The sequence below is a fragment of the Anticarsia gemmatalis genome, chromosome Z (assembly GCF_050436995.1).
Source record: "Anticarsia gemmatalis isolate Benzon Research Colony breed Stoneville strain chromosome Z, ilAntGemm2 primary, whole genome shotgun sequence".
Classification (NCBI taxonomy): Eukaryota; Metazoa; Arthropoda; class Insecta; order Lepidoptera; family Erebidae; genus Anticarsia; species Anticarsia gemmatalis.
Window position 1 is genome coordinate 6,640,817 of NC_134776.1, and position 22,693 is coordinate 6,663,509.

A 22,693-nucleotide genomic window follows, 5' to 3' on the forward strand; every position below is an offset into this window, starting at 1 on the left:
ACAATATTTTCCCGTCTGATTCCACTCCCGTGGGAATTTTGATCCCATCGATCCCATATTAACTTTTTTATTGTTCAAAAGTCATGCGCGTACATACAATGCTATGATTCATTTTTGTATAAGTATAATTTTATTTTTACATGATGAAATAGTATAAAACAGAAAAAAGTCGCAATTAATATTTCCGCTAGTGCTCAATGCAGAAATGAAGAAATAGTAAATAGATATAAAGAAAATTGCAAGCGCGCACAATAGAACTACCCCTTGTTAACCCAGATTAGCTGGAGGTTATTCAAATCATTATCGGTGTTTGTGGAAGTGCATCTGTTTGAACAAATTTCTTTGATACAGCTACTTGCTTTTTTGTCTATTGAGAGTGCTGAATAAATTAGCTATCTTTTTTATTGGTTAATTATATAGATTATAGCAACGGATTGAACTTAGAGGTAGAAGATATTTATGTCAATTGCGGACACCTACAAACATTCTACAATTTGCAAAAAAAAAACTTTACAAACTTAGATATCCTAGCGTTCATATAAAATTCACAAGGATAATATAATCTCGGATAGATTTTAAAGTATATTTTTCTTCGCATGACAGTATACGTGATCTTTGACCACAGCCTTGATTCCGTTCAGTTTTACTTGGAAATCTTTTCAACAGTAGCGGCACACGACATAGATTGGGATACTCGCTGACCTGTATTACAAATTCTGAACGAGTTTCAAGAATTGTATTTGATTTCAGGTCAGTGGAGCTTCGATACGAGGCGGAAGCCGAGTATCAGGGCATCCCGACGGCGAGGTTCACAGCCGACGAGTGGCTGCTGGACAATGACGAGGGATGTTTCTGCCTCAACGTTACCACTGGCGTCAATAGAGAAGACGGCTGCCTCCTCAAAGGCGCTATGGAACTTTACACGTGTGTCGGTAAGTCCTCTCTACAGATTACATCGTGTAAACGTATTGTCTGATCCCCTTTGTTGTTTTCCTCACTCTATTTCTGTTCGTACCGTTACCAATATTTGATATGTTTTTATTATGATATATTATGTTGTATGAAAATCTTTCGATGATTAGTTGCTATGCGGATAAATTGTTGCGAAAAATGGATCTAATAATTGTCGTGGAAATGCAACGTCAATTTCGACTTCAATCGCAACAATATTTCAAGAAAGCTGAGGATTAATATAATAATAATAATAATAATCTTTATTTGCATCAAACATAGTACAAAAGGTGTTACAATGGATAGTCTCATATGTTTGGCTGTAGACAGCATGCAAAACTTTAGTTAAACAGAAACTTAATATAACAAGTAGTATAATTTAATCCAGTACTGTCTTACTCTTATTTTCCATTATAATTACACACATATTAATAAAAAAATAAAAAATAACAATAATAGTAAATTTATATCAGTTACAGAATTATAACAACTTACATTGAAACAGCAGGTAAACAGTTAATAATAATTTTTTCTTGTAAGTAATCATTAACAGAGTAAAAAGCTTTGGTTACAAGCCACGACCAGAGCCGAGCCTTAAATACTTTGCTTGGTAGATTTATAATATCCTTTGGTAATTTATTATACATCTTTATAGCCATTGAGTAACAATTTCGACGATACAATTCAGTTCGCATACTAGGCGCAAGTAATCTATCTGGATGCCTGGTATTAAAATTACAATGATCACTCCATTTTTGAAAAAGGTAAGGATGGGTTTTTACAAAATAACAACATTCCAGGATGTAGATAGATGGTAACGTCAATAGTTTTAGTTTTGGAAATAATAGCCTACAAGAAGTTAGTGGTGGAACACCGGCTAAAGCACGGATGCATTGTTTCTGTGCTATAAAAACTTTATGGGCCTCAGCAGAGTTACCCCACAAAAGGATGCCATATCTGATTATCGATGCTACATATCCATGATAAGCTTGAATAGCTGTATTTTGGTTAGCCACTTTTGTCAACCGCCAGAGTGCATAAGCAAATCTATTTATTTTACTACAAACTTTTTTTACGTGTAAAGACCAACGGCACTGGCTATCTAGAATTATACCTAAAAAGGAAACATCTTGTGACTCATGGATATTTTCGTCTTTATATCTAATTCTAAGATCATTATTGTTTGGATATCTATTATAAAATTGCATAAATCTTGTTTTATTAATATTAACTTTGAGTTCATTGTAATCCAACCATGAGACAATTTGAGTTATGCAACTGTTTATATCATCATTGTAGTTGCTTACCTTAGAGTCTGATATTACTACTGCTATATCGTCGGCAAAGAGTGTGCAATCATGATGAGTGACTTCAGGCAGATCATTTATAAATATTAAGAAAAGCAGTGGACCTAGTATGCTTCCTTGGGGGACACCGAGTTGGTTTTGCACAGAATTCGATTTAATGTGGATTTCTTGCATACATTTATTAACACTGAGGATATCTACAAACTGCGTTCTACCAGTTAAATAACTTTCAAGCCATTTATTTGCAATACCTCTGATCCCATATTTATCACATTTCGAAAGTAGCTTGCTATGTGGTACAACATCGAACGCTTTACTTAAATCAAAGAAAACCACTGACGTGCGTATATTTTTATCTAAGTTTTGGAGTATTTTATTAACCAAATTAAAAACTGCTAGCGTTGTCGATTTTCCTTTTTGAAAGCCATTCTGCTGTTGGTTAAGAATATTATATTTATTTAGGAACTGTATTAACCGATGCTGCATAATTTTTTCAAAGATTTTGGCTATAATAGGAATAAGGGCTATGGGGCGATAGTTACTTATATCTGATTTGTCCCCTTTCTTGAAAATGGGTTTGATTACAGAAATTTTCAAACAATCAGGAAAACAACCTTCTTCGAATGAGAAATTGATTAAATAAGCCAGTATATCAGATAGGAAGATAGCACTTTCTTTTAGAATCATCGTCGGGATGTTATCATAACCCGTGGAATTTGTATTTTTAAGCGACTTTAAGATATTATAGACTTCTCTAGGGCTAGTAGGTTCTAAGAATAAAGTTGAATTGTTTCGTTCAATTAAACAGTCGTAGTTATTTTGTAATGGACTAAAAGGTATTGTAGTGCTAGAAGTTGGGGTAACAAAAAATTTATTGAATGCAGTAGCAATTTGAGTAGGGTCTGTTAAAGTTTGGCCATCGTAGTCGATTTTACAAATATAATCTGAATGGGCACGTTTATTTTCAAAATTTTTAATTACGGACCACGAGGCCATACATTTATTTTTAGAATCTGTAATAAATTTTATATTATGTAATTTTTGAGCCTTGTACACGCAGTGTTTTAGCAAACTTGAGTACTTTTTGTATTCTTTTTTTATACTTAAGTTTTTGTTCCTGTAATAACTATAGCGAAGATTTCTTTTTACTTTGGAGGATATTCTTAAGCCTTTCGTAACCCATGATTTATTGCTAGGCTTTGAAGCACACTTAATTTTCATGATCGGAAATAGATCTCTTGTTCGCCTTTAGTTTTAATTAAATTCATGCTAAAGAGCCGAGAGGCGGCTTATCGACCTCAATAGTCAGACTGTACTTAATTACTGATCTAAACTGCGTTTGTATTTCGATATTAGTTCTCTTCGGTAGTTGAGGTTTAATCTGGTCTTATGTCCTAAGAATGTATCATTGTACAGGAATTATTAATATTACGAACAATTTCACGAACCGACGTCTTGCAGCCGAAGCGAACGATATTGAAACAAATACCAGACTTGCACCGAACCTTTCACTCAATATTACAAATAGTTGAAACAATTTTGAAACATGATAAAATATTACAAAGCGCCCACCTCACGTCACACACGTTCAAAATGTTTATTCAAACATAAATATCATGTTCTCCACTACATTGTTCGTCCATTCGATACAAGGCTAGTAGCAGTAGTAATTCTAAAATGGAATTCATCCGAATTGATAATACCCGTATGACATATTTCAGTGATCATATTTAGGCCATTCGCTGATAATCGTTTGGAAGAGGCCCATAGGCTTAATTCTACGAATCTGTCAAATAAATGGTTACACGGAAATGCAATAGCTCGATTAGATCCCGTATCAGCAATATAATATGAATACAAAGTAATAGTTTCACGCTTTGTGTCGTTGAAACATGGAATATTCATTATGATAATTATTACGTATCACTTAAATGCAGCGATTTGGAATAATATGTGATATCCAGACTTCATTTTGTGAGGTTTTCAGCTATTGTTCAATTAATTGTTTTCACGTATCGCTCGTATGCACGGGACTTACGGCCGAGCGTTGAATATACTGAATAATTGTGAATTTAATTATTGCGATCCGAGATGCAGTCATTAAAAAAATGTTTGCGGTTAGTCGGATAATGACGAGATAGTTTGTTGCCGTGGGTTAAAGCAATATGATAGTAAAATTGCTGGCTAGTTAAAATTTCTGGCTACCGAACTAATTGGCGCAGCGGAGGCCGGAGTGCTTCAGTCTTATACACGATTTATTTATAAAACGATTTGTTTTTGGTACTTGTAGTACCGAAACATTTATTTAAATCCTGTTGTATTTTCTGTTAGTATTTTGTAAGTTCAAAAGTTTGTTTGTAGAATTTTTCTCTACCCGAAGCTGTCTATAATAAAAGAATATCAGGTTGAATCGAGCGCAATGGAGGCGACGGGAATGGTGTCAAAGTTCACGCTACTTGCGTGTTACTGCTCGGACGCTTTCATAAAAATTCATACCTCTAATAAGCTCCGTTTGTTGCCAGTATCAATACAAAGAATAAACTTTAAAAGATTGAAAAAGCTAACTTTTCTGCACAATGTTATTTAAGTAATATTTTAGGTCTAGCGTTTTATTTTTGGGCGAGCGTTTATAAAAGTACTGTGTGATAAAAAATCACTTTTCCCTAACAAACAACATTATTTTGGACTAACAAAGGATACTTTATTTTAGGAAAAAGTCGGAAAATCATGATAATCTAGACGAAGATGCGGGTACAAAAAGTAAAAAAATTGTATGTCTGTTCAAAGCTGTAATTAATTAAGTACACTAGGGCTTTTGAGTGCTAATTACGTGTATACTCATACGTAAAGTCCTTTGAGATAAACCGATATTTACCCACATATGTCGCCCGATGCAACATCAGCGTTGTAGAAATGCAGTATAAAGCATCTAATTATTTTTCATAAAAAGAAAGTTTGCTTGGGTTCCTCTATATTTTTTACTAGCTAACCCGCGCAACTTCGCTTGCGTCACCTAAGAGAATGGGTCAAAATTTTCCCCGTTTTTGTAACGTTTTTCGTTGCTGCTCCACTCCTAATGACCGTAGCGTGATGTTATATAGCCTATAGCCTTCTTCGATAAATGGGCTATCTAACAGTGAAAGAATTTTTCAAATCGGACCAGTAGTTCGTGAGATTAGCGCGTTCAAACAAACAAACAAACAAACAAACAGTCAAACAAACAAACTCTTCAGCTTTATAATATTAGTAAGTATAGATACTTTCACGTTGAACTACCTAATTACAATGTTTTAATTAATTCACATTGATGACTTAACAAGTATAATCTACACATAGTATACCTTCTTATACTAAACTTTCTTATACTCCTTTACATGGAACATCTTTCCACACAGGTAAAACCAGCAGCAAAACTTTATATTTGAATAATAAAATAACTCAAAATATTTTTCCGATGACTTAATAACGCATATCTATTTAGATCTTGATGTGACGTCACTTATACAAACATATCTTATTTCATAAATCAATTAATAAGCTCGATGTCCTTTACAAATATCACGGGCATGTTTCGCGAGAAAAACATATTTCATTTTAGAAAAATAATACCAAATATATGACTAGCGTCCATATTTTACTTTATAAATAAAAACATTCTAGATTGTATTTCTGAGCAACGGTATTACATTTATCAAAATTTTTATTGATATAGTTTTTTTAGGCTACGATGTATCCATTGGCTAGTAGGGACTTTTAACTCTCTCGTTTCTCGCTATCTGCGATACTAGTAATCAGTCCCAAAATGAAATCATAAAATTGATGAAATAAACGAGTTTTACTGGAAAGGCACGGTAAGGTTGATAGTGATTAAATGACACACTCATCAGACATGGTCATGTTAATGTTACGGATCGCTCAGGGCACAAGACGAACTCGCACTTGACCGGTTCCTTGACCTTTCTGCAGTAACATCTAACTATGTGTCAGTGGTGCCGTTGTACTTTACAAAAACATTGATAAGCGTGACTTCCACTGAAGGATTTCAATTGATTACCTGTTATTAATATCTCATAACAAATTGTCCTCTCAATTGATTGATTGATGCTATTATTTCTTATGTAGATGTGACGTTAGAGTATTTATGATTATTTAAAGTTTAAGCTTAAATTAGGCAACAGAGGCCATCGTCTCACCTGTTGACCCGCCACGGAAATCAACCTCTGCCTTCTGTTTACACACACCGCACTCGCCAGGGCCGCACAACCTTACCTCAACAGCAACCTCTATACCTAAACATATTAATGATCTAATTTACGACCAATAATGTCTACATCGCGATCACCCAAATTGGAGCTACGCATAATTTACTCATCATTATAAATATAGCACACTTTTTCTTATTTCTTATACCTAATCTCAGTAATATTTGCACATTCGACCTTTAATCTGGCAAATCTTTAAAACCGGTCATATGAACACCGTGATACTTCGTGTTTATTTTCAAATACAAAACAAAAGACCACTATTTCATGTTGCACACGTATTTGACGTCGCCAACAATACGTGAATGAAATGAATATTTTTGCGCTGTGCATGTTTAAGTTGAGCGCCGCTGGTTAAGTGTCGATGACGTGCTCTACCAAGGTGAACTTGCTTACAACTTACTTTCCGCGTCTCGAAATCGTCTCTACCGAAAATCCATTTCTTATCAATTAGAAACATAGGCATTTTCTCTATTACAGTGCAAGGATATCTGTAAATTGATTCAGATTACAGTTATAATAATACGGGCGCGACATACATAAGTGGTGCGCGTCCGCGCGGCGGGAGGTCGACGCGAACGTAAAAAAGAGTGCGCGTGCCGCGACCGACGGTCAAACGCACGTTAGGATGGATCGCGTCGCGTGGTTGACGTGCGCGCTTCTTGCGCTCGCGAGTGCTCGAATTTACGATAGATGCCAATTGGCGCGCGATCTTAAGGCTTTCGGAGTGAACCACGACCATATCTCTACATGGGTGTGCATCGCCTACCACGAGTCGCGCTTCGACACCAACGCGAGAAACCACTACAGTGGAGACCATGGCATATTCCAGATCAGCGAATTGTACTGGTGCGGACCGGGAAAAGCTTGTGGACTGTCCTGCGACGCGCTGAGAGACGATGACATCTCTAACGACATGAGATGCGCCCTGCAGGTGCATGAAGAGCATACTCGGATACAGGGCAACGGATTTTTGGCGTGGGTGGTGTATCCTCAACACTGCAAACATAACACCAAGAAATACCTTGCGGATTGCAACATCAGTGGCAGATCCAGGGTTTTCGCGCAGGAGCCGAGGTATTTCCCAAGTGAATACAATAATACACAGAATGTGGAAGAATTGCTGCCGCCATACTTAGCGATTGCAAATCTCTTCAGAGGAAATTACGGCAAGGTTCTTGGTCGTGCTGACGATAGAGTCGATTGGTATAATTATAAAATTAGTAATATCGATGATCTTAAATTGCCTAACTTTGACAAGCCTTCACAAAGAATCACAGAACCTTCCACTACGGCAATAACCACGACGACACAGACGACGACCGCAGTGTACATTCCTCCTGTGATGCCCTGGCGAAGAATCGAAACTAATCAGTTCAGGAAAAAACAGTTGTTCGATAACAAAAGCATTGAAAAACCAAATACCGAAAGAGAATATGTAACTATAACCCGTAACCATATAAAAAACACTCAAGCAGCGAGCACTTATCCTCCAACGACACATACGAGCACAGAACAGCCGGCTACAACTACAACAACAACAACGACGCACGCACCGAGGTCTGTTTCCACAATTAGAACAACAACGACTACTTCCACCACGCCCGCACCACCGTCCAGCACCACCTCGATCACCTGGCGGCCCATAACAACTAGTACCACAGTTACACCGACTACCATCAAACCAGTGTCACCCACAACTATATTACCTTATACCTTTACGACGCGTAAACCATACGCCACACCCCCGGCTCGTGACGGACGCACTAAAACTAGGGCAACGGTGACGACCCCCAACACCACTACAGAAGCAACGACGATCACTACGACGAAGTGGACCACTGCCAAACTATCAAGAAGATGGCCCACGCCGAAACCGACCGCGGCTACCTTCACCACTTCGACGCCAAACGCTACAGGTACGACTACCACGTTGTCTACCACTACCACTCTACCCTCGACGACGAAACGTTTTGAAACCACTCAAGCGAGCACAAGAAAACCGAAAACGGACATCTCATGGTACACATTCACCTCGCGTACTGCAACTACTGCCGTAACGAAATTGCTCTCTGCCTTCCGTACAACAACCGCACGTCCGTTCAACGATACCACAACGACACGCAAGCCGAAAGCTACACAGTCAATATTCGACCTGTACTTGAACCCAACAAAGCCACCGAAACTACCGGCGTACAGCTTCGATTCAGCTCCTGAAAGCAGGTACAGACTCAAGATATTTTCCGGTGGAACCACTACGCCCGCCCCTACTCATCGCGCACCTACTAAAAAACAACACGATCACGCTGGCGACGCCGTTAGGAATCACATCAAAAGGCAAAATGATGCTCAATATTGATACGTTTAAGAATATTTATTCATAAGAGTGTAACCATGATGTAATCGAATTTATAGAATAATTACTTCTGATATTTAATCAGTTAGCTCGCTGTGTTAGTTATACTATTATTATATTTCCTTCATAGTTAAGATGTTATAAACTAGTATAAACCAAGAGACAACATGTTATCAGCGCGGAAAACTCACCGCTTTGTATTTAAATGTCAGTTGTGTAAACTCATGTTGATTGCAACACTAACTACGCTAATGCGACGGAGATTGCTGTTATATTATGTAAATAAGTTGCGAACTTTTGCCATCGTGTATTATAGTATTAAGCTAAAAGCATTTATCTAGTATCTTGTAAGAAATAAAATTGAATATTATTTATCGTGCGTTTTATTTCCAAATGCGCAGATACTTGACAAAATATACGTGATATTTAGTATAATGACAGCTTATAAATTTTATAATTTCTAAAAATAATGCATAGCATCATCATAAGCATGTTCTTTTTAAATTAACATATAAAACAACAACATGTATTGCGGAACTGAGCTGAAGGTGCGAATGTTTGATCTTAACTACACAAACTCGATAATACACTTATTTCATGAACAATATCAGATGCTGCACGAAATACACACACAAACGCTCTCGTCAATAATATAATAGAGTCACCTTACATAATCGATACATAATAACAAACATAATAATATCATATGAAATAAGCCAAAATTAATGTCGAAAAGATTAAAGATGCTGTATATAGAATAAATTAACCGGTGGGTAAATTAATATTCATAAAGTGACATCCATGAAAAGTGAGTTGATCGTACGTTCGCTGTGTGGAAGGACCGGTTCTGACTTCCACCAGGGCTGTCACAAACAACATCATTCACGTTGATTTATCGTTTTTATTAGTAGTATCCCAACGTTCAAAGAACCACAGCGATATAAAATTAATAAACATAGATATAGGCAAATAAAAGATGAGCGCGGAGGTGCCAATAGACAAACAACTATGCATACATACGAGCATTTGTGTTGAAATGCAAAAATCAATCGGACGGCTATGGTCGTTTGGCAAGAACTTTCATGTCGGATTGACAGCGCAATCGGCAACGTAAATAAAAACATCTTTCATCCAACGAACTAACTAACAGTCTGAATGGGGGATGCGGGCGAGATTGGAATAGAAGATGAAAACCGTGATCAAACGTGAACATAGCGAGCAGTATGTGTATTGAAGCGTAGTTTGTACAGTGTACTGCGGCTACAAGCGATGTACGAGCGATGTGCGAGAATGTTGTGAACATTACGCGCGCCGTGAGACTTACATAACTTACGAGTACCTCTGCATTATTACAGCAGAGGTTCAAATACTTTGTTAACACATTGCCAAAGTGTCTCAGCGAGGATAATATCGTGCATCAAACATCAACATACTATTTTGAAGCGGAATGCCTTTGGCAACTAATTAATGGATGTTGACAACATAACGGATAATGCAGATAATCTATCAATTACCTAACGAAATTAACAAATGTCATATGACTGTTTCACCAATATATTGCTGAGATTATGGCACCCGCGTTGAAAATTAAAACAATGTAGAGCAGCGCCTGACCAATCCTATTATCATACAGATTGGCCGATATTTGTACCACACACGAGTAATACGTACTTATAGCCCTGCATATATTACTTTTTAGCCAACTTCATTTAGCCTCACAGCTACTGGATAGTTCTGTAGTTCAAAACCGGCATGTAAATTTATTTGCAATCGGTTTTAAAAAACGCTTAGAGCTCCTATGCGTGTTTCGCATGGAGAGGCAATGTCTACCCTTTTATTGCATCCCACCACTGATGCGTTTTAGTTGGCGCTCTCCTCCTGCGGTACACGTGGACATTCACTCTCATATTGTGTTTTAATTACTCTCTCTTATTACCTCTACCTCGCTCGAATCGTTGTTTTTGACCACAGGATGTAATTAAACAGCAAACAGAAAACCGCATATTAATTTACATTCGAAATCTCAGTTTTGCAAAACAAGTTATTTAATTAAGTAAAGCACACAAAATAGGTACCTAATTTCGAGCTGACCGGCTTCCACACGTGTGTAAAGTGTATAAATTTTACCGTCACATAATTTTTAAATTAGCCAGAAAGCATATTCAAATGACCACAAATTCTAATTATTATGCGAACATCGTGGACACCTGCACCTAATAAAATACTCCCGATACCATGTGTCTTTCCAAGAAATTACAAATGAAACAAGAAACGAAAACCGCAACATATGTTTACCTAGTAGATGATGATATTAGATATACACCTTAGGTAAATAAGCATTGACATTTATTAAAAAAAAAAGATATTGGAGTACAAAGTTCATTGTTTTTTTAATAAATAGCAAAGTTTAGAGGGTGTTTTGTCACCACTAGAAAATACATAAATATATCAATTTAACCGCTGTCGATTAATCGTAGCCAGTGTATTGTGATTGTAGGGCGTGGACGTTTCACGTACTCATCGCCATGTTATAACATACGAATGACTTCGCCGGGACGTAGCCTTGTGTAACTACTTTGTTGAAAACATATTTAATAAACTTCCGAGACGCCCAGAAACTTATGAAAGGCACATTATACCATTGTAATCGATCAATCAAACTGCGAATACATAAGTACAGGTTTTGACCTAGAACTAGAGAAGAATATCAATGTAACAGATGACTGCTTACAAAACGCTTTAGCAAAGTTGACAAACCAACAGATGCTATAAACACTCAAACTTTTAATTTCACCTCGACCTCTGAAAAGACAAGTTTTTATACGAACCAGTCTTTCACTCCTTATTTAATATAGTTTTTCCTTTAAATTTTATCTTTTGACTGCAGCAAAACACGATGGCGGTAGACATTTTTTAATTGTAATTAATTTCGTTGCCGGTTTCCGACGGCTGCGGCGGTGTCCCCCACCCTCACGCGACCTCTTTCAATCGGAGTTAAATAAGCTGTAGCTTACTAGCTATATGCAAACTGGCGTTATGTTTTTTTTAACAAGGGGACGGTAGAGATGCCTGTACATTACGAGCCTGGTTTGTAACAAAGAGATTATGTTGAGCCAAAACAGAACAGTTGTCTGTTTTTTACATGTTTGCAACTACATCTTTAAATTATATTTGATCTAATTATATTATGCAGAATAGCAATCTCTTTTGTCATAATGCTATACTTATTTTCGATCCGTTGACCTATTTTAAAAATGCAATACACAATTATAAATATTTGAGAGTGTATCCCAAGTGTCGGTAAGCTTGCCGTCTGCCCTGAAGCTGCGGATTACCCACGTTTATTTGACTCGGCCCAAGCTGTCTGCATATCAACTGTGGGACTTACCGATGACTTATAAATGGACGGAATATACATTGAATATTCTCTTTTGTTGTGCCCGATTTTATTTATTTTTTATACTATCCTGCGAAACTCTGTAATTTTTAACGAACGTAGAAAATATGAATTTATTCACAGTCGCTCGTTGTCCGTTGGTCTCGTGGCACTATATCAGTTTAAGCATCTGAAATCAGGCTTCATCGTCATCAAATGTCAACTCGCCGTGCCGGGGCCCACGCCCATACGGGCACTAATTAACCTTTCTACGTCCAATACGTCCGATCATTTCGTCAACATTTACATTTCACCCACGCCCCTGAAGCGGAATTACAAAATGCGCCCATTTAATTATTCTCATGCACTTTGATGAAAATATTTGCACTTCAAAACAAACATGCAGCTCCACAAAAATGTAAACAGTTAATGCTTCTCTTCAGTTTGAAATCACGTTTGTCGCTTTATTATTTGCATCGCAGTAATAACGTAAAGCAAACTAGCGGCACGTTCAAAGGACAGCCGGAGGTTAGTGGCTACTGTTACATCATGTAGTTGTACCGCAACTAGGGGTTGTTGTGTACGTACTGTAGTGACTGTACGTAGACAAAGCGCTGACCGGCCCGCATTACCAATTACAGCTTGCGCTAATAACATATTGAGCATTTGACATCGGACACAATAATAAGCTCGCACAGTCTCACCACATCTGGGTAATTAACTGAGTGAATGTACTTACTAGAGATTAACACTAAACTGTAAGTGGCAGGACATAGAGCTGATTGTAAACTACTAGTGCGTGGCTGATTTACCAAAACAATTAGTTGGAATAGTTATTGATCTGTTTGTTTACTTTGTAATCAGGAGTCCAGGCTTACTTTGTCTAGGCCTAGTGTATAACGCACAACAATGTTAGATGCGGTAATAAACTCATCTCTCTAACACTCATGGGAATGGCAGACATGGTGTTAGTTGTGTCATTCTAGAGCATACCTGACGCCAATGAAAATTCAAATCACATTTTCAGCGCGGAATTTTCATTGGAAAACAGAAACCGAATTGACGTATGCAAAATATGTAATTTTGAAATGTTGTAGTAGCGCGACAATGTGATACACATTCACTGGTGGTGTGTAAAATGTAAAGTGCTAAGGATTCCATGTGACGTGTCCACGGAGTGCGTTAAATGTATGCTTTACCGATGTTCGGTTTATTCCTCCCTGGTGGCTACCCGCTGACTTGACGCATACTTTGTGTTCTCCCTAGGACGTCGTACGTTTTTAACTACTGCTTGCTTGCATAAAGCTATGGCTCAACGGGTTCGAAGTAAGCCAGCAGTGATGACATTATTACGTATTTGCATTTTTCTTAGTAACTTAAACCTAAAGAATATTTAAAAACGTCTGTTACTTTTATTGATAAAAGCAGTCATAAAGTGTCCAGATTAAGGGTTTGCTAATACATACTAAATCCGCAATTTTATTCAAAGGTTCCATCTACCTGCATCCCGTCAGTCGCAAATTACTAAGTAACCCAAACGGCACCGAAACCAATATTTATTTAAATATCGACAAATATTTCGTTAGTGCGGGAAGTGAACCCGCGACCACACGGCGACCTTCACACTGACCTCATCGGAACGATCTCTGCGACCATCTAACACAAGTTTATAAACATTCTTCTGAATACAGTTTTACTAGAAATACGTTCAATTTTAATAATGCCTCGGGCCAATCTATTAGTATCTAATATCTAATAGGATTTGTAATACAAACAACGCCGACTAGATGTCCGTCTAATATTCGTAGCGCCGAAACTAAGTAACTTGTATACATCGTTGCCCGTTAAAGACTAACGTGGACTAAGTTGTTACAAATGAGGTTATAATAAATGATACCGCAACCCTTACTTCTAATTCCAAATGTATGTTTGTGTTGAATGCTATGACCAATAGAAATGGAGTACAAATTAAAATGTTGTAAAAACGGGAAAATTAAAATCCACACGGACGCGGCGGGCCGCTAGTATACCTCTAGAATAATGATAGTATAGTTTACCTTACTATATTCATACGAGGTTTCCACTCTCAGTTTATACCTAGAAAGATAGATATATGTACATCCCACTGCTAACACAGCGAGCTATGATATTCTACTAACATTATAAATACGCAAGTTTGTTAGTATGGATGTATGTATGTATTGTGTTTGTTACTCTTTCACGAAAAATCGACAGGACGGATATTAATGTAGTTTGGTATATTGAGAGCTTACAACCTGGATTAACACATAGCATCCTTTTTCCCTCGAGGAATCTTTTCATTACGACGTGGTCGAGGTCGAAGTATTAAGCTAGTTTAAACATAATGGAAGGAGAAAAACGTGTAACGTGTACTATTTCTGCATAAATGATGTACATATACCGGGTCAGTGCATTTAACTTAATACGAAGCTTAATAAATGTCTGCTCGGTGTAAATACGCCCCCGCTCGCCGTTGCAGCACTGAAACTATAGACTAATTGAAAGGTCACTGAGATAAATGTCAAACCAACGAATAATAATACTATTTCGTTATTCCTTCAAATATTTGCATTGGGGCTTCAACTCGAACCCGTAAAATTGAGATAACTAATTGCCCCGATTGCTGTCAATACATACAAAGTCATACACAAATAGTCAAGTGACGCTACTATATTACAGAGCTTAAGTCATGTCAGAAGTCTTCGGACGGTTTGGTTCACTTTTTTACACCACTCTGGTGGCAAATAAACACACGGTTCACCTGATGACCACGATAGTTTGACCACGAACTATTCAGTGAGTGAATACTACTGAATACAATTAATGTAACATAGGTCTGTGTGTCCATTGTCCGTCTATTAATCTGTCACGGCTGAACCACTGAACTGAATTTTAACTGAAATTTTGTACAGAAATAAGATAAGACCCGGTTTGAAATAGGCAAGTTTTTATGCGAAAGTAGCCTAAAAACTACTCTTCAGTCTAAATATTCCAAATTTTTGCGATACACACGCAGTTATACTTTAAACAGGTTATATTTTTGATAAACTGCTCTATTTTTGTCTCTCAATTCAAAAACATTACTCTTTTATATCCAAATACTTATGAACCAAATTACCTTAAGTATAAGTACAAGACCTTCGAGAAAACGGTTTTCATTCCGGTCGTTACTTCCGACCTCGGAAATGTATTTAAGGAAAAATAATAATTAATTTATTGATAAATAGTATTAAGTACAATAAATAAGTCATGGCTAACGTTAAGACGAATAACGAATGCCACATTTTAAGACCTACGTATGATTTAAACATATATGTGTAACTGTTTATTTTTCATAAATAAAATGTTTAAAGAGTTTGTAAAAGCGTTACAGTCAAAAAAATAAACCGTCGTTGAAAAAATGTGCCGTGACTTAAAGTATTTAAATACGTCGCAAAGTTATTTTAAATTTAATTGTTCAACTTCATATCACGAGCCGAGTTTTAATTGGTCGAAGCCGAGCGCACGATGACTTATCCAACCCAGATTCTGAAGTGACATTAAAAAGCGGGCCAATATTGTATGAAATGGAGACGATTGGAAAAGCCCGAACAAATTAAAATGTCAGCACGGGAATTGACTGCACGTATGGTGCAATGATAACGTGGTTCATTTTCCGCTGCCGCTATCATCATCACCGCTTGTCCTACGAATTATACTTATGCGATATGCACGAGTATTTGACTGAGTTTTTTTGTATGTAGACTGTATATAAGTAGATTAGTAACAAGGTGTTTATCTTGGTTTCAAAGTCTAGATATATGAGTACGCTTACTTTGGTATCAAATGACAGTGTTTGAGTAAGTTAATGTACTAAGTCTGCCATACATTTCAAAATAAATATTCTACGTATTTTTTACAGAAATAAAAGATTTAATATACTTACTGTGATTGAGGCAAAATGTGAATGTAGGTTGAACAAAATTTCATTAAAATTACTGCTACGAGTTTTATAAAAGGACCAAAATAAAATACATATTTCAACGTTTCGTAGAAATATAGAATCCCTCTTTAGGGTTTAGAGTCTATTCGGAGTACTAAGAAAATATGAAACGAATTTTCAGTCACATTTCAAGTGCGTCGAATAAAATAAAGGTAGCTCTTGAAAGCTTCGCTATTTCAGTGAGACACGATAAAGTGGGTTTTTCCTGTTTTAGTGAAAGCATTTGAAATAAAATTTTATATTAAAGTCCCCAATCCGTGCTTGGCCAGCGTGGTAGAGTCTAAGCCCTACCACGTCCGGAAGGAAACCCTTGCCCAGCAGAAGGACAGTCATTTGTTATAAAAAAATAACATAAATACATAGACTGTGCAATCCTGATATTCATCTTATTACCTACCATTAAAAGTAATACTTGATTTATACTACACACTTACGCTAATAAATATTCTTTCAAATCTATCAAAACTAAACTTCTGTGTAATCCTGAAAGTTAATTTAAATTTAATAAAATTTTGACCATGTTATCAATTCGCAGGAAGAATAACAACAGCGAACATGTTAGTATATTCGTACTCAATTACAGCAGGTATTGAAGCTACTTTTTGGGATCGCAAATAAATTTATTTCTTTCAGCTCAAAAGTGTGTGGACGCGATGTTTGAGTCTTTACTATGTGGTGTAGGAATTTATTGCTCCAGATTTACGCAAATAATATACTAAATATGTTTTATGTCATAATAAAACTGGTTTCGAGTTTCTACAGATTCCCTTAACTTTCATAAGACTGATGATTTTTTTTTAATAAGTAGTATGGCTTTAAAGATATGTTTAATACATTTATTGAGGGCATGCAAAGACCCCAACCCGCACTTGGTCAGCGTGGTGGACTCAAGGCCTAACCCCTCCCCCTCGTTTGGGAGGAGACCTTTGCCTGCAGTGGGACAGTAATGGGTTAAAAAAAGGTATGGCTTTGATACCTCTGTGGATACATCACTTATTTCTTGAAACGAGTTCTTTGGTCGCAGGAATAGTAAGGTTTCTTTCTGTGAAAGTTATTCAGTAAAATATTATTTAACCTTTAAATTTCAAAGAAATTCTCGCTGCAAACTAAATTGGAAATACTGCGAAAGTTAAGTAATAATTTTCTTTAGATGTCACCTACTTACATTCTATTTTCAGTTTGGTATACAACCTACACGCTATCAGTATCCGCTTAATTCCAATTGACATTTGAATAGAATCAAAGCGTAACGGAGAAAAATGTGCATGTATGGTTTCTATTTTTATAGATTCTATTTGATATTCACAAGACATATACTTGTGATTGCGTGATAGGTCTCTAGCACATAGATAGATAATAATGGGATCTGATAAAAAAAATCTAATCGATAGTGTAGAAATAACTTGAATGTTCTGAGAACAAAATAACTCTTGTGTTGTGGGGACATTTAACAATCAGCGGATATGCAGCCCACCGCGAGGCAAGGATGTCCTTCTAAATGGATGAGGGGCTAGTCAATGATTCTACCACGTTGGACAAATGTGGATTGGGCACTAAGGATAAAAGTCTATGATAATATTTTAATTAATGAAAACGTTTGTGTTATGCTAATCTACAGAACTGATTTAAAACAAAATGTACGAAGGCTTTAATCATTTTTTTTTAAACCTTTACTATCTCACTGCTGGTTAAGGTCCCCTACCGGACAAGGGAGCGATTACACCATGCGGGCCAAATATGGATTGAAGACTTTGTATGCTTTCAAGAATTGTGTTTTCGTTCATCGTTAGAGCAAGTGATAATAAAATATTTAAAATATTCGTAGCACTTTGGAAGTCATTTGTATGTTAACTTGGGTTAGAACCGTCAACCACTTGCATGGCAACTGATAACTTAACCCACTCGACTACCACTGCCAATCAATGCTTTTTTATTCCTAAAAATATTTTTACATTACCTAGACTAGACGCGAGCGATGCCGCATGAGTTATAAAGTAATAAATAGTAGTTTATTCATATAAATATTCTTCATGACAATCGCAACCATGTCTTCCACGAGTGTGGTAGCAGGAGCTACCTTATCCAGTGCGCTGCCTACGGATGACGTCATCACTCAGTATATCTAGAACTATCTTGCCGTCCGCGGCTATGCTCGCGTGGAATTTTACCTCCTTTGGGATGGGGAATTTCCCTAAATTGCATTGCACTTAGTGCTCCTCTACACTTCCTAAGGAATCTTCATACCAAATTTTAACTTTCTACGTTCAGTAGTTTCAGCTGTATTGCCCAACAGTCACTCAGAAACGGAAGAGTTTTATATAATTACTAGCTAACCCGGCAAACGTTGTTTTGCCATATATATTAAAGGAAAAAAAATAGTGTCACTTAGGGGGATGAAAAATAGATGCTGGCCGATTCTCAGACCTACTCAATATGCTCACAAAATTTCATGAGGATCGGTCAAGCCGTTTCGGAGGAGTATGGCAACGAAAACTGTGACGCGAGAATGTTATATATTATATATTGATTAATAATCATATATTTCAGAAGGTTCTTGATACACAAGTTTTGCTTTTACCCACCGAAACTAATGATGTCGTACTTTAAGTGTTATTTATTGACTTAGGACAAAAATTAATCTAAAATGACAATCTCTTTTGACCTGGTAAACTCAGTTTCCAAAATAGTAGGTAAACAGTTATTAGATGTTAAGACAGATGACATCATTATCTCGGTTGAAACAAATGATTTAATACAACATATTATTATGGTAAATGACTTGGCAGATTTTCTACGAATGAATGTAGTGTTTCCGTGGTTCTCGATTCAAACCAGATCTTGATTAGGTCACTAATAACATCTCGTGGTAATAAGAAGGTTCAAGTTGTCGATAAATTATTTTCTTCATAATTAAACTAGCTTCTGCCCGCGACTTCGTCCGCCAGAAAAGGTTTTCCTTAGTAAAGAGTCTATGTGTGAATCTAGGTTAATTTCAGTTCAATTAAATGAAAATATAAAAAGATTTATACCATCTTTCACCCCCTATTTAGGTGTGGAATTTATCAAAATCCTTTCTAAAGGGATGCCTACGTCATAACATGTAGATGTCATGCAGGTAGATGCATGCCAAATTTTAGACCGATTCGTCCAGTGGTTTGGATTGATAGATCACTATGTAAGTCAGTCAGTCAGCCAGCTTTGAGTTTTATATAGATAGACTAGCTGAACCGCGCAGCTCCGCTCACGCTTTCTTGTTTTTACTTTATACCGCGCATTTTCAAATTCACCTTTTACACTTTCTCTAGACTTCCACAAATAATTCAAGACCAAAATTAGCCAAATCGGTCCAGCCGTTCTCGAGTTTTAGCGAGACTAACGAACAGGAATTCATTTTTATAAATATAGATATAGATAAATAATATTAGCTTATTATAACATTCTTCGTCGATGTGCTTAATGTACTACATATTTTATGTACACATATTTATTGATAGTATGTTATGTTTTATGATTTATTTATGTACTCTTTAGGAAACAATAAGCTTCTTATATGTCAAGAAGAGATGCGCTTTCACATTTTAAATCGCAGTTTTTTGTAGGTAAGTATAAATATTATTATTTATTGCTATTGGTCAACAAACAATAAGCAGTGACTGTTAACTTACTTTGAAGTTAATATTATTATGTAGCTAAAGTAAGCTTACAAAATAATTAATCGATAAAAATGTTTATAAATCTGAAAATCTACAATTATCTCTGACTCTGGAAGTACAATAGACAATATACCTTTCATTACAGAGGAAACAGTTTTCCCATATATCGCTCCTTGAATACAAAAGGGCCACAAATAGAAAACTATAAATTTTACAGGAGAGCCAAAACAAATTTTTGAAACTGTTTTTTTATAACATTTCATATATTTATTTATTAAATATAAGATGTTAATATATCATTAGATGCGTATTTTTTAGCTCTATCTTTCTACAAAATAAACTTTGTAATAGCTGTTACCTATTAAGAGAAAAAAGCATATAAGTCCCTTTTGCATTCAAAATTTGAACCAATATTATGAGAAATATGTCAAAAATTAAACACAGTTTTACAAATAAAAATGGTTAATTGTACTTTTTTGGTAAAAAAACCGTATCAAAAAGTGTAATAATAATTACTAAGTAAAACCATAACTGAATAGACCAGGAAAACATTGTATTAAACAATCTAAATGAAAAAATCTTAACTTTTTATTAAGTAAGTTAAATTATTGAGATCAACTTTGTGCGTAACTTTCATTATTTAGTAAAATTAAACATCAATCATCATCATCAATCAATGGGTAACGTGACGGTAGACTGAGTGCAGCAGGAGTATTAAAGAAATAAGATAATAGAAAAGGTTTTTGAGTTTTATAAACCTTTATATTTAGCATTCGTGGATTATTCCAAAGCTTTTGACAGCATTACTCATTCCGCCATGGAATCATCACTCCATCCAAGTCCTACTTAAAGATACTATGTAGAATCGAACCTTCATACATCAAACTCATCAAAGCAATAGACAACAATATCATTCCAAGCGTGAAACAGGGAGACCCGCTATCTCCCAAATTATTTACCAGCACCCTCAGAGAAATTTTCAGGAGCCTGGCGGTGTTATGGCAATCAAAAGCATAGTTGTAAGTGGTAAACAGTTAACAAACCATTGTTTTGTAGATGACATAGTCCTCTTCTCTTTCTCGGCATCGGAACTCGAATCAATGCTCAAAGATCTGAGCACGGCAAACCTTCAGATTGGTCTGAGTAAGAACCGTACAAAAACCCAGGTTATGACCAACACAAAACGTAGGGTCGAGGTAGGCTGACACGTCATAGACTATGTCGACGAGTACACTTGCTAGGGCCAGATAACCTCTTTTAACAACCGACGGGACAAAGAGTTGGACAAACGTGTCACAAGTGCCTTAAAGAGATCCTGGTCCAGGAAAGAGCTAATGAAGGGTAACCTTCCACTGTCACTGAAGCAAAAGCTCGTCGACATGTTTATACCTACTACCCGTCCTTACCTATACTGCCCAAACATGGTCCCTTACGGAAAACCAGAAAGAGCCAGAGAGCGATGGAGCATAGTATATTATGCATCAAAAGAACAGATCACGTCCGAAATTCTATACTGCGCTCCCAAACTCGCATAGCCGATGTAAGGAAGAAGACCGCCTGGCTGAAATGGAACTGAGCCGGCCACATCCATACTAATATTATAAAGCTGAAGAGTTTGTTTGTTTGAACGCGCTAATCTCAGAAACTACTGGTCCGATTTGAAATTCTTTCAGTGTTAGATAGCCCATTTATCGAGGAAGGCTATAGGCTATATATCATCACGCTACGACCAATAGGAGCAGAGTACCAGTAAAAAATGTTACAAGAACGGGGAAAATATGACTCTTACGTGACGTAAGCGAAGTTGCGCGGGTCAGCTAGTTATCCATATGCATTCGGAAGGGTGGACCCGCATATCTGCCAACTGGATGCCAGAAGATGGTCATAGCAGACGCGGGAGACTTAAATGGAGATGGCGGGATGACCTAGACGCATTTGAAAAGGACTGGTCGGATCTTGCCCCTGAAAGAGGAATTTGAAAGGAAAGGGTGCCTCTTTACTTTGCCTGCATCAAAATGTATTATTTTATTTTTAAAATTGTAACGAAAACTAAAATTATTATCATACCAAACGGTCATATTTCTGGCCTTCCCATTCTAGCACGCTAAAAATGATTATTTATTCCACAATAATTTAATGCAAAAGGGACGTATTTCAAAATATGCTACTGTTATATTACAAAATATAATAACAAATACTAGTGTTTGAATGCAAAACGGTCGTTTTCAGAAATATGGCACTTTTGTATTACAAAATATGGTAACAAATACTATAGTTAGAATGCAAAAAGGACGTTATCCAAAATATGGCAGTTTTGTATTGTAAAATATAATCACATTAACTTGAAATTTTGCACCCAACACAGACATATTTTGGATTGTGGCACTTTTTCATGCAACTGACGAGCATTTGCGTTGAATCTCCGGGCGCAACTCGCAAAGTGGCTGTTTTGTACTGACATTACCTGTCAAAGTGAGCTAATGCAAAAAGGGCAGTAAGTCAGTGCAGCCATAATATAAGCAAAAATGATGGGGGTTTTTTTTTACTATAAAATATAGTCGGTTCAGGTGTCATTTTTGCAATAAAACGATTTTCATTTTTTTTTGAGTTGTGGCCCTTTTGCATTGAAGGAGCGATATGTAAAAAATACATTTTTGTATCAGAACATATTATTATTTACTATAAAATCCTTCTTCTTACTTAAATACTTAGATTCGGAGGATTTAAAGCACATATATTTTGTTCAAGTGATGCATTAGATTTTCTCTCCGTTTTGTGAATAGTT

At 36.5% G+C, this 22,693-nt stretch overlaps 2 protein-coding genes across 2 annotated transcripts in view; both read left to right on the plus strand.

Annotated features, from left to right (window-relative positions):
• The window catches only part of Snmp2 (Sensory neuron membrane protein 2), a 70,610-nt gene that overhangs the window by 35,485 nt on the left and 12,432 nt on the right, over positions 1 to 22,693 (plus strand). Inside the window, exon 6 of the mRNA XM_076134500.1 lies at positions 751 to 932. Coding sequence (XP_075990615.1) covers positions 751 to 932 — 182 coding nt within the window. The remainder of the gene's footprint in view (positions 1 to 750; positions 933 to 22,693) is intronic.
• On the plus strand, positions 7,070 to 9,250 carry LOC142986178 (uncharacterized). The gene has a single exon (XM_076134499.1). The coding sequence runs from the start codon at positions 7,149 to 7,151 to the stop codon at positions 8,877 to 8,879; it is 1,731 nt and encodes a 576-aa protein (XP_075990614.1). The 5' UTR covers positions 7,070 to 7,148; the 3' UTR covers positions 8,880 to 9,250.